Source organism: Opisthocomus hoazin, chromosome 2 (genome assembly GCF_030867145.1).
Source record: "Opisthocomus hoazin isolate bOpiHoa1 chromosome 2, bOpiHoa1.hap1, whole genome shotgun sequence".
In the NCBI taxonomy this organism is placed as follows: Eukaryota; Metazoa; Chordata; class Aves; order Opisthocomiformes; family Opisthocomidae; genus Opisthocomus; species Opisthocomus hoazin.
In genome coordinates this window covers 94,204,557-94,218,461 of record NC_134415.1, presented here as the reverse complement: position 1 = coordinate 94,218,461, position 13,905 = coordinate 94,204,557, and the positions used below count along the sequence as shown (strand labels likewise).

General features: G+C 38.0%; 1 protein-coding gene across 4 annotated transcripts in view; it reads right to left on the bottom strand.

Moving 5' to 3' along the window:
* The window catches only part of PHIP (PHIP subunit of CUL4-Ring ligase complex), a 122,366-nt gene that overhangs the window by 51,649 nt on the left and 56,812 nt on the right, over positions 1 to 13,905 (bottom strand). For all 4 annotated transcript variants that reach the window (XM_075414472.1, XM_075414473.1, XM_075414474.1 and 1 more), the window contains one exon: positions 4,941 to 5,069. In XM_075414472.1, the coding sequence (XP_075270587.1) occupies positions 4,941 to 5,069 (129 nt within the window). The remainder of the gene's footprint in view (positions 1 to 4,940; positions 5,070 to 13,905) is intronic.

Sequence of the window (13,905 nt, the reverse complement as noted above, 5' to 3'; positions counted from 1 at the left end):
AACAAGGTTATAAGCTGATCTGTTCATCTCAGCATAAAGGGGAAAATTTAATGACTCCATGATTATTTTCTCCCAGTACTCCTTTTCTATCTTATAGTGCAAGAATAATCCTGTTTGAGGGTGGGGAGCATTTAAAGAACAGGGGAATGGGGCAATATTAATCTACTTGAAGACACTTGACAGAACACAGCATGGACATATTAAACAGGTTACAAATTTTCTTCTATGCTGTGAATATATATTCTGATAATGAAAACTGTGTCACAGACTTATGAGCTATGGTGTAGGAAGAAGAGGAATACGAAAATATTTATCATATGTCATTGCCAAATATTTTAACACCAGCAGCCAAACATAGATATTCTTATTATAATGCTAGATATGGAAAAGTTTCAGTAGACAAAGCTGATCTGAAGTTGAACTCTTCAGGCTCAAAGTTTTCTTTTTTATTTCAGTCCACCTGCTCATAATTTATTCTAGATGACTTTCCACAGACACTCAAGACTGAGGAATTCTTTTGTCCAAATACTATGTAAAAAGGCTTATGCTCCATCCCTCACTGGCACACGCATCTCAGTATCATGCACTCAGAAAGATATTGAACCACAAAGAGAAAAGAGAACAGAAGACAAGCTGATGCCTGTAGTACACATCCCAACAACTACCTGCTGACCCTTGGCAGCTCCCACACTCATAGGCATAGAGATTTCAAAAGAATCCTGTGTTAGGTGTTAAAGCCAGGTATTTGAGCACAGACAGAGGAATGCCCAAGTTGTCACAGAATTTACTCTGACTTCTGAAGAGCATGCTCTATCATGACCAATCTGTCAGACAGTTCCCAGTAACCTATGCAGAAATCAGTAAGGCAGAGGTTGTAGCGGCTACTCGGGAGATCTGGTCTCCCAGTGACAAAGCTGTTCTGTCCTGACTGTGAGACGACCAGGCAGGAAAGAAGACAACAAACATCTGTCAACTACAACATCTGAAAGTGTCTACATGCATCCACATAAGGTGTAAAAAAAGGAATCATAGGATCTGGACCCCAAAACATTCAGAAAAGTAACAACAGGACAAAGATTGATAAGATGCATAGAAAAATGTAATGGCAAAGAATTTTCTTCATGGATTCAAAAGGTTACCCTTACAAAGTCCATATGGACAAGGTGACATCCCTCTGCAGCAACAAGCCACGATCGGATGAAGTCTTGCCAGATTCTCTGTTAACTTAACAGAGGCTGATAAGAACTTTTATGTGTCTGACTGACAGAATCAAGACCTGCTTAACAACTTCGTCCTTTCAGTTCAAATAGCTCATTATGATAAACGTACAGGTCCTCTAGGAGAACGTGCTATTTTTCCTCAAATCATAATAGCAGAGTACCCAGTACTTTCCTAGCGTAAATTTTCCAATGAAGTACTTTGCACACTGAGAAAGAGGAGCTTCCAGTGGCATGATCATACAGACTGTGAATTTTTAATGTGCTGTAATTTGGCTGTACAGTGTTGTCTGCATTCCAGGTTTTGTAAGCAAAGGGAAGATGTGAAAATTCTTCCTTAGATTCCTCTACCAGACTAGCCTCTGATTCAAGATGATGAGGGCCTTCTTTGGAATTACCCTTCTGTGTACTCTGTGTACTGCAGTCAAGCACAGTAGAGAGAGTAAACAACAATTTTCTACTCCACAAGATAAGAATGGCATTCACGGAGAACGTAGGCTCAGACCAACTCTCAGGCAGAACAGTGGAATGCCCTTATCGGAACCCGGGGCAACAATCTTGTCCTCAGCTATTCCAAGTTGTGAGAAAAATCAGAAGAATTAGATGTTTTACAGAATCTTAAATGGCTGTTCAGCAGGCAACCAGTTAGAAATACTAAAAGACCTATTTCTCGATATACCATTAGAGATCAAATTCATGACAAAAGCAGATAGTACACCACCATTAGGGCGTATGAGTCCTCTGTGCATATGACTTCACAAACCCAGCTTGGATTTCAGTGGGAAAGTCTTCCACAAGGTCTGAGCTCTATAGACTCTCCTTCAGTAACTACACTACTTATGCAGAACACTCGGTTTCTCCAAAGGAGCACACCTACACAAATGCAAAGAGATTTTGTCCACTACTGCACCAATCCACCACACGGGAGCTGTCAAATTGCAACAGTCTACAGGAACAAAAGCCTTAGAAAGCTCAGAGATCTAGCCAAATCTAAGATTTAAAATCAACAGAAAGGTACCTTATGCTTGCTTTAGGACAGCTAGGCATTCCTGGACAAGTTTCCACCTAAGCAAGAACTTCTGAAGTGCACCTGCCCCATTGACAGTGAGCTCAGCTCATCTCCGATGACCTTTACACACTCTGAAATCTCAGCTGAGATTGGCTCAAGGTTCCATTGATTGGGTCAAATAACAAAGGAGCAGTAAACAAGCAGCAAATACATTTTTTTCCCACTGAAGAATTACTCCACAAAAACATATATCATCAAAAAAAAAGGAAACAAACTGAAAACAACCCGTCGCCTTCACTGTGGCCAAGATCACACTGATGGGGAGAACCACCAAAAAAATCCACCAGCCTGGACAGTGGTTCCAGTCAACTAGGAAACACAGATACTATCTGAACATAACATGAAAAAACATACATGCGGAAAACCAAGAGCTTGCTCTCTCAGCAGAGTGAACACCATCTCAGCTACAATCATTGTCCTGAGCACAACTCACAAATGCAGGAATACAGGACAAGTTACCACACTCCTTTCTTCTGTAAAAATCATTCCCCAGGACGGATGGAAAGCACTTTAAAGCCAAAAAAATGCAGGTCCTACCAGAGCACATTCTCACAAGATGTTGGAAAAAAACCCCCAAGCATCTGAGTTGGGGAGGACAGAAAAAAAGAACACCTACTCTCCAGCACCCACCTATCTGTAGTTACACTTTTCCATAAATCAGGTCAGACAAAAATGAAAGAGCAGATGGAGCCAGACAAGAAAGATATCAGAAACTTCCAAGCTGAGTTTTCTGAGAGTTGAAGACTGAGATTAAAGACACAACAAATGGAAGTCCCATTTGCTTCCATTTCTTCTATGGTCAAAAATGCCAAGATTACCATTGGCACAGTAACAGCTGAACAGGATCATTTAAAATCACCTACTAAGTGAAGAATTTTAAACATAATCTTTTCTTATAGGCTGCAGCAAAAAGCCCAAGAGATTGAAGAGTCTGTAGAATTCAAGAAGTGAAAAGCAATTCTTTGAAGAATGAAAACACATCTAACCCCTCACAAGGTAAATTCTCGAATGGCAGTGTAAAGGAAACTCCTGGTCTCTAACAGCAAAGACAAAAAAACTCTTGTTCTCAGTTTCATTTCCAATGTCTCCAAGTAGAAGAGGACTACACTCTTACAAAATTATTGGAGAGAACAATAAACCTGGAATAATCCATGGACATAGTGAGAAAAATGTTTCTATTAGAACAGGCTTTAAAGTCTGGAAGAATTAAGAACTCTGAAATACAAAGACCTTGAAAATGATATGATAATCCTGATTTTCCTTACTTGGGTCTCTGCTCACTCGTTTTCTTTGGAATGGAAGGGGAAAGGTACAGCTAGTAATAGCTGAGGGACAGCAACAGTCGCCAAGTAGGGTGTACTTCAAATCATATTTGAGAGACAAGGAGAAAAAAAAAAATCCCCAATATGCAAATACTGCTGTAACTAGCATCAAAATAAGAGCTAGAAGACTACAGAAAGAAATGCAGTGGCTTACAAGACAAAAACTAAAATTCTTTTTGCTCTCCCTCCTTCAGACCCCTCTGCATTGGAAAGCATTTGGCAAAATGCTTTCAAAGCAAGCCTGAGTCCAAAGATCCACAGCAGGAGGCAAGATCCAGAAGCCAGCACTTCACCAACAACTTTCAACTATCAGTGACCAGAAGCAGACATGAAAATCCTCGAGCAGATACGTCTGCTTAAGCCTTAGAAAGAGGGAGAAGAGGCACACCTCACCTCTTCCCTGGGTGGTAGAAGAACTAGGACCTTGTGGGCCCTCCAAACTAGGTAACCTGTATGGTTCTTGCCTGGAAACACGCAAGGCCAGGTTGGATGGGGCTCCAAGCAACCTGGTGTAGTTGAAGATACCCCTCGTCATTGCAGGGGGGTTGGGCTAAACGACTTTTAAAGGTCCCTTCCAACCCAAACTATTCTGTGATTCTACGGTTCATAGGGCATGTTCATACACAAAGGGGGGGCAGGGGGGCAAGTAACACCACTTATCTTTACAGTCATGAGAGTCTGTGGCAAGACACCCAAACTTAGGATACACAACGTAGACTATGACATTAGAATAAATATGTAATATTTTAATCACACAGTAATGGTGGAACATTGCTATGTAAGCACCAAGGCATCGATGACAGCAGAACTTCATTAGCAGACATAAAATTATATCACTAGAACATACAATGAATTTATTGTAAATAATTGTCTCCCAGGCTATGCAATGTTTAAACACAGATAGCAGGAATTAGTTCCATTACACACTCCACCCTCCCCCCTTTTTTGGTCTTAGTTAGGAGCCACAAAAATATTTAAAGCAAAATGTTTAACTATTATAAATTCCATTGCAGTTTATTCAAATTATCCATGTGGATCCACTACTAGACACTTGTAACCTCTTCACTTAGGAGAGTAGACAGTGACTGGGTAATTAAATTTTTTTTTAATTATTTTTAACTTCCCATGTAAACAGTAGCTTAACAGCACGCTTACATAGTTTCAAAAAAAAAAAAAAAAAATCAGTGAAAGAAAGCTCAATGTCAACAACAGGAATCCCATATTAACAGCTAAAAATTGTGTTAAGATACACCCTCTTGAAATGAAGCTCTGAAGGAAAGTCTGCATGAATGCATTCAACACAAACATTTTGATTTTCATCTTGCACTGTACCTTGTCATATTTGCTACTGGAACCAAAGCCAAAAATCAGAAGGTGACCGTGAGAATCAGTACATGCAAAATGCTGTCCATCAGGAGAGCACTTGCAGTCAAAAACTGCACCATGTCCTTGTCCTTCAATCTGAAATACATCAACATACAAAATAATTAAGTTATCAGAAATAAGTGATTTTCAATTATGATTCTCAAAACTGTGGTGCTGATGTAGAATTTTTTCATAAAATCTGTAAGACAGTATACTGCTAGATGGAAGTTACTTTAAAACATAGTTTACTTTTTAGCTATTCACTTTTCAGTGAATTTTGTAATAATGCTCATGAAAGATGCCAAATTGATAGTAGTAGAAACTGACAGACTTTATCCACAAAGCAGGCACAGTACAGGAAGTGAAAATAAAAGCTTCCCCTTGAATGTCCTGCTAATGAGCCTAACGAGAGCTGGGTCCAGTTCAGGGCTTAGTCACTACCTCCTTTCAATCCTCTGCCTTTTTGCTAAGCTAGCCCAGTAGCATTGGCTGCTGCGGTGTTTCAGAACACCTGCCCACTAGAAACCGCACTGACATAGACAACCCACATTACACAACTTGGCAACTGCCTGTTTCTGTAATTCCTACTCCTAATTTATTGGAGTTGGGGGGGTGTAGATTTGTGTAAAAACTCCACTTGTTAAAGGAGAACTGCAAAGATTTTAAAAAAGGAATTTTTACCTGATACTCATTTTCTGTTTTCCAGTTCCATTAAGCCAGAACAAATGGGTTTTTGTTTTTCCCTGCAACCTGTCAATCAAGCAGAGGTGACCAATCACCACTCTGAATTTTCACGTCTTCAGCACCTCTTCAGAAAGCCCCTTCCTATTCTCCCCAGCAAAGCACTTTTGCATTTTCTTTAAAGAGACACCAAACAAAATTCTTCCCCTAACTGTGGCAGGCCTGTACACTGCCAGACAAAAACAATGGTATTCAGTCTACTGGCAGTAACACTATGCACTTCCGCAGCACACCTTCCAGAGGCCATCATTTTAAAAAGTTAACAAACCAAGCCTCAAAAAAGCTGTGAGGTAGGTACTGTTCTCACTATCTTACAGGCTTAGACAAAGGCAAGAAGTCCAAATCTCTTGCCCACGGTCTTACAACACATCCACACCCACACCCCTGCACACCCCCCCACTGGCAGAGGCTGCTACACCTACTACTAGTGCTTCCAGGTATTTGATAAAGGTCTTTCTCACTACAGGTACTTTCCATAAAAGTCAAATGAGTTTCTGGATTAGCAAAAGAGGAACATAAACCAATGCAAGTTTTATGTTCTATTTTGCCCATTATTCCAGAAGAAATGAACAGAAGTATCCTATAGAAAGAGATGGAAAATAAAAACAGAGCTTCAAGCGAGTGACACTAACATCACAACAGCTAGGAATGCAGAATTAATTTAGGCTAAGCAAGATCCAACAACCAAGGCAAAGTTAGAACGTTGTGCTGCTTTTTGTATGTAGAAAGCTCACTGTATTAAATGGAGACAGTTTGGGGAGGTAGGTGGAAAGGGGAAGGAACTTCAGCCCAAGAATAAGCTTTGCAGATACATAGTAAAAACCTGGAAAAAGAGTACTTACATACAGATTTCTTTTCTCTTTCCCTTCCTCCAACAACGGAAATATCAAAGTATCACACCTCCTAACACGCAACTCCTTCATAAATAGAATTTCAGGGTTCTCCTAGAGCCTAAAATTTGAAGACTTTTTGATTTACAATGAAAACAAGGCACTTTGTGGGAAGAACTATTTGCTAACCACGGTGAGGGCAAAAGTAAGCAGCAGAAGAAAAAAAATCAGACTGTTAAGATGATGGGGGTTTTTAATACTTCCCAGCAAGAAATGGTTTTGACGGCTCATTTTCAAGAAACCCCTCGGAATCAGAGTGTTAGTTGCAAGACTTTACCTTCTTTACCTTATGTAAAGGAAAAGAATAGCAATCTACTATTCAGTGATTGGTACAGTGCAAATAGTTTTACTCTAAATGTGGCCAGAATCTAGTTTAAAAAGTGCTTTTTAGCAGTAAGACCTTTCAGTACAACCCCTCCAGTCTGATAAAGATCCTTAATATTATGAGAACAAAAATTACTGTTGGGGATAAGCTTCCAAGATATAATTACTATTACAAATGAAAGAGCAAAGCCTGCCAGAGTGTGCTAGCCAGTAGAATTTTTTTAAACAAAAATATATTTGGATTAATAAATGACACTTTACAATGACATTTCTTCAATAATAAAGCTAACACAGAGGAGTTGGTTGTTTGGAACAGAAACTAAATGTTAAGTTGCAAAAGGGTAAGCTGTAGTATATCAGCGAAGCCGTAACTTCAGCAAGAAAGAAACTGTTTTCCCCACTCCATTCCTCTTAAATCAAAGATGCAAGAACTACATGAAGACTCTATCCGAAAGAAGAGAAACTGTTTATTCTGTCTGGAACCTTCTCCTGCTGAATAAAAGGATATCAGTGGTGAAGGGAAGAGAGCGCTCACCAGAACAGAAAAAGCACTCGTCAATTTAGAGCTGTCCCAAATGTCTGCCAAGAGTGAACTTGTTAAGACACTACTGGTAGCAAATTAAGTAGCGAGGATTCTTCAGCCACAAACAGGGAAGAACCAGTGACGCTATACAATGAGGACTAAGTTAAGATTATTTTTAGTCTCAACCCCAAGAATTAAGCTATTTGCCCATATTTTCACTAGCAAGGAAACAGATGGACACTGGTACATCACAAAGGGACAAATGTTGATGAAATAAGAGAAGGAAAAAGCGAAGTTACTCTTTTCCTCGCAGTTTTGAGGAGAGCTTATTGTTCTTCCCCAAACCAGGGGGAACAGAGGTGTGAAACTAGTACACAAAGTAACATGTCTTAGGTCCACACAAGTAATCTGTTGTATGAAAACAGAGCAGTACCCCCTACAGAGACAGTGAGCTCAGTAATAATGCTTTCTGACATGTTATCAACAGATATTAGGAAAGATTTAAAACGTATTTTTTAAGAAAAGTAAAAGACACGGGACAAAAAAAACGAAAGAAGAATCAAGTAAAATGAAAATTAATCAAGAGTGGAGTACCAGACAAACTTAGCAGACTTTCTTCAGTAAAATAACTGATTTTTTTAATACCAAGAAAACATAATTCATTCAACCTGGGTAGGTTTCACAGCCATGATATGGCACTGAAAACTTCGTTCAAATGGAACAAAATGTGATTAGAAGGAGAAATGCAGAGCAGGTAAACTCGCTAAGGAAAAGATAACAGTTACTGGTTTTGGAAAGACATACAGAGCTAAATGGATGCTATCAGTGAAATTCCTCAAGCCAAGCCTTTCTGTTAGTAACTACATAAAAAATAAGAGCCCACTGCTGAAATGAACATTAGGAAATCATCCACTGACAACAGACTTGTGACACAGCATAAATGATACTGACTGAAGCCATTAAAAGCCAACATGTTAAAATGCAATAGGCCAGAAGCCTAGTAAGGTTGTAAGAAATAACTTACTAACACACTGCCAGAAAATACAGTGGAACTCAGCCTACACACAATAACACTATGCATTTCTATCACGCCATCCAATACAAGTCATCAGTGCTATTTAAAAAGCCAGTGAACTAAGCCTCTACTAGCCTGAGGTAGACAACGTTCTCTTCTATCCTTCACATTAAGGGACTGAGGCTATTAGTTGGAAACAGAGAGGAAGATCACTGTGTATTCATTGCAATGCACCACATATAATGCAACAACAAAAAGAAAACTATAATCCTAAAATATACCAGAACTATAATCCTAAAATACACCAGAATCATATCCAGAAGAGAAAGGGGAAGCACATATATGCTAGACAAACAGACAACAATAAGAACAAACTCTTCCAAAGCAATACACATAATTTTTGCTTCCCGTGTTCCAGATAGGTAAACTCTAAGTGGAACAGCCACTAAGAAATGTTTCCACTCATCATGATAACAGAAAACCTAAGAGCTCAGCTTCTTCACACAGACACTAAAGAAAGAAGATTATTTTGTATGCCTACACACAAAGAGCTTTAGCAGCAAGAGAACTACCCTACTTAAATGCATAAGGACAAATGGAAATTGGTGACAAGCAACATTCAAACCAGAAAATGGAAATTTAGATTGTAATCATCACGACAATGGTATGTTAGAACAACTTAACTAGTAAAAAAGCAAAGTTAACTAATTGTTATTAAAACATATAGCCTCTTTCATAAGTGATGAAAGTCGAATCAGTCTCCAAGTATTTAAAGTTTTTTTGCAGGTTTATGTTCTCTTTTGCCTTAAGGAACAATCACCAATCACAGCATGCTTCCATGGTAAGCCAGAAAATAACTACAGACCTTCTGCAAAGTTAGAAAAGGTTGCTGCAGATTTGGAAGACTGGAAAGAGCACTTAAAGCCAGCTTAAAAAAAAAAACAAACAAACAAACAAAAACACAACAGGGTTTCTACACTGCTTCCAGAACAGCAAGAAAGGATCAAATGGTAGGAAGAAGACAAGCAGTAATTAAGAGTAAAACATTTATAAAAAATGTTTCTAACATCCTACCACCCAAGTCAGTTCTCCATTCAGGAATGTTGTATTTATCTTGAAAGATAAACATATGACTGAAGAGATTTGACAGATCACCAGTGTGGATGCCTGAAGTTATATAAGGCTATAGAAAAAGTATTTACAGCTTCGTTGTTTTTATTCAAGAAAATTTTTCTTAGTAAACATCACGCAAATCAGTTCTGGCTTCTACTTGGATTACTAGAGCATTATGCTGGCTTTGTTCTTAGAGATCTGCTCCTCAGGATGTGCTCTCACGTACTATTCAAAGGTGGAACCTCTCAAAGTTTTCAAAAACATTTCAGTAGGACTACACACTGACTGATTCAAAAATAACGCATCTATAATCTTATTCTAAGTCACTCTGTATTTCAGATGACTACAAAACATGATCTAAAAATACAATCACATATAATCCCAGCTAAATTTGAAGTCTCTTCAGACTTTATGATAAAGGCCTCAACATAAGAAATAACCATTATTAAATCTCTAGTTAACACTAGAGATTACAATACATTGTCCATATGAGCAAGCAGCATGCCTTCTGGACATTAGTCCGAAAAAATCACCTCATGCGACAAAAAATCCATGCAGAGAACATTCTTCTGAGCTGTCCTAGATGGAATCTCATCTTCCAGAGGGAAGATCTGTTCTTCTGAAAAATCTTTTTCATACGTCGTTTAAGCTAAAACTAATCATGTAGTTGCCAACAAAATCTAGGTGGGGCATGCAGGTTTACTGATTAACAAGAAGGAAACAATGTTGTAAGCAATATGATAATACCATTTGGGCTTCAGAGTTTATCAGGTTGCACTGAAAGTAGAACTAGCATTAGAAAGTAAGGAACCGCATCACACAGATCAGTGAAAGATCAGACCTTAGAAGATGGGGCAGGAAAAACATTAAGATGCACAGACAAAAGGAGGCATAGCATAGGAATTGCCTGTAATGAACTGTCCACTCGAAGCCAAAAATGAAGGACAGAGCCAACAACCAGCACTCTGAACGAGCAGGAGCACGCAGGAAAATCTGATTGCAACTTAGTAGTCTCTGCTTGATTGACAATTTGCAGGAAGAAACCCTTTTGACCTGAATCAGTTGATGCATAACGCCAACAGTAAAATCTTAGCAAAACAAGGCTTAAACTGTACTAAAACATTCAAACAGTCATTCACAGGGGATCTGTGTGTCCAAATTCACAAAAACTAGACATCATTGCCATCATGAAATACATTACTACTATCGGCCCCATGAGGGTTCCCAATTTTTCTCACTGATTTATATAAAAACATAAGATGTGGGAAGAGAGCAGAGAGACTTGGGAGGGAAACAACCAACACGTGACTGCATCCAGATTGTCTGATTCTTCAACTGCAGAGCAGACTCTCCATTAACTTTAAGTAGGGTCAAAATTACACCCTCTACAATTTCCACTGTAGAAATCAGGAGAATTCTCATAGGCTGTCTGAACTTGATTTTTTTATGGTCAAGTGTTGTATATGACAATTTCAGTCACTGCTTATGATAATAGCATCAAATAAATCTACAATATATCCAAAGCTCACAAAGCTAAGAAAGTGGTTCTATCAAAAATTTTCAAAAGATACATTGTGTCAGAAAGTTGGGGAAAATGTATAAGCTTGAAAAAAGGACCATGCAATGCAACTACGATACATCCTATAAAAGTAGTTAAGGACTCACATGAAAAGAAATGGAACCATGAATAGTACCAGACAATTTCACATTAATTAGACAAACAACTAGCTACAGACTTGGGGACAAAAAACTCGCACAGTAGCTTCAGCAATCTTGTCCTTATTTCTTAATGTCTATGTGGCTGGAACTTCTGACCTTAGCATCAACATGTGGGGGTTTTTTCGTTTATTTTGTTTTTGTTTGGGTTTTGTTTGTTTGGTTTGTTTTTTTTAATATAAAACATTTCTCTGCATTTACACAGATTAACTAGTGTCTGGCTATGAAAAGGCACATATTCATCATGGTAACTTCACAAGGTGAACGTAAAGCAAAACCAGTATGAATGCATCCGCTTGCTTCAAGCTTTCTCACTGGATGCGTGACGGTACTCATTTTCAATTTCAAAACTCGACTTCATGTTTTAAATACAGCTATCGCTTTGTTATAGTATATACCACTACACTTCCTGATTTTGTGCCAGCATTTCCAAGGAGCATTAAGAAACCATCTGAAATAGCAGCAGCACTTTAGATCTATACAACTATAATTCTCACATAACCAGAAGAGGGTGGCCTTACAAGGTAGGTTACTATCTGCTTGTTGATTCTACTACACCATTTGTTTTCAAAGGCAACCAAACCAAACCAGGAATTTCAGAGATCACCTTCAAAACAAGCATGTCAAATCCATTTTTTGTTTCCTCAGCACAAGGCTTCTCAAGAAAGAAGCAACTTGGAAAAGAAAACTAAGGACCAAAAAGAGTCGTATCTTTTTCTTTACTACAGCACAGTCCTAAGAGCTTGGGTCTAACTAAGACTGGTCAGGAAATCAAGGGACTTAAAAATAAGTTTGTGAGCATTCACAAACAAGTTCTATTCTTTTGCTCATACGAAAGCCTTGCATACTTCACCCACATAAAAAGTTAGAACATAATCTAATGAAAGCTACTGCAGCAGAGTAATAAGCAAATAAGATTTTAACAAGCAGTCCTGCACCATCACAAGATCTTTGCAACACACCTTTTCTTCTGCCTAACTTTTCTAGTGGTAACTATCAGAAACATGGTCATTTTGTAACCCTTTAAGTGTGGAAAGCAGATGCTGGAGTTTTGTCTTCTAGTGAAGTAAAACTTTTGTTCTTCACAACTATTACTTCACGAATACCCAGACATAACTACTACAGCTTTTCAAAAATTTCTATCAAGCTTTATTTACATGATTGCCTCGCTTCATGTATGTGACATATCTAGAGATTAAAAAAGGAAATTTAAAAATAATTTATACTGAATTTTAAAGTAACAATATATAGTCCTTTCTATAAAAAGTAAATAATGCTGAGAAAGGCACTATGCATGTTTGCTTGAAAACTACATAAACAAGCTGTGGTATTTTTTCCCTTTACAGATACTTCACTTTAATTTGTGGTAGAATATATAAGAGGTTAAGTTGGTCATGCTAAGTAGCTGGTTTTAAGTCTTGCTAAGAAATCCTGACCAGCTTTCTCAAGCACAGCTCTTCCTTTTTATATTCCATGTAACAAGCACTGTCCCATCAAATTTGAGCCTTCATTAGAGGAGCCAACCCAAGCTTCTGGTCAACTTGGTAAGACAGCATAAGACATTCAATGCTGTGCAAAATAAGTCATAACCCAAACAAGTATATAGCTAGAAAGTCCACAGTTTCATTAATGTTTTTACCCTGCTGCAAGGCTACAAGCTGTTTTGGGTTTGGAAAGATTATGAACTTCTGCAGTACTTTCCTAACTGCAACCAAGATCATAAGCAGAAGATCAGCCTACATGCTTGTTAGCTCCACTGATAAAGTAGCTTCTGCCCGTTGGTACTGTATGTTCAACAACATTTTATATTTCAGTACTTCGAAAAGTTTTTCAGTACCAAGAACTTTGCAGTTACTGTTCCCTATTAACATACTTGTTAAAGGGAATGATTACATTTAAGTTTTGATGTGTCAATGTAACGCAAAGTCAAAATAACTTTATCTTGCTGAAAGGATCCATAACTATTTACTTCAGCTTCCAGTAAGATGTCCTTTAATCTCTGAACTCCAAGAAAGAAGTTTTGCCCCCATTTTAAACTGTCACAAATTTTCTCAGAACAGAAATATATTATTGCAGTTAAATCCAGACTTTATCCTAAAATCTCAAGTAACTTGATACTGAGCTGACAGTTTTAAATGAAGTTGGACAAAATCACGTATTGATATTAAAATTGCAACTGCAAAAACTTTAACTTCTTAGAAAATTGACACTTTTCAATTCAGCTGCTTACGTTGTACCTGTTTTAACGTATGCTTTTTAATACAGATGGAAGAAACCATGCTCATCACACTAATCAAATCTTTGAATAAGCTATTTAACATTTTGTGAAATAAACACAAAAGTGTTTAAGTCCTTATTTTGTTTAAAAAATGTTGTCATTTCAGGTCTAAGTTTCATCATCTGTTGCTAATTAATAAGCATATTGGAAAGAATATATGCAAGTCACAAGCTTCCTAGTTCTGGATACATTTCATGTCAACAGGCATTGTAAGTAATGTATTTTTCTTGTAAGTGTGGGACTATTCATTATGAGCTTCCAACAGAAAAGTGCCTAGAATGAAAGCAAACAGCTAGGATTATGGAACAGTGATGTAGATGCAAATATGCCCC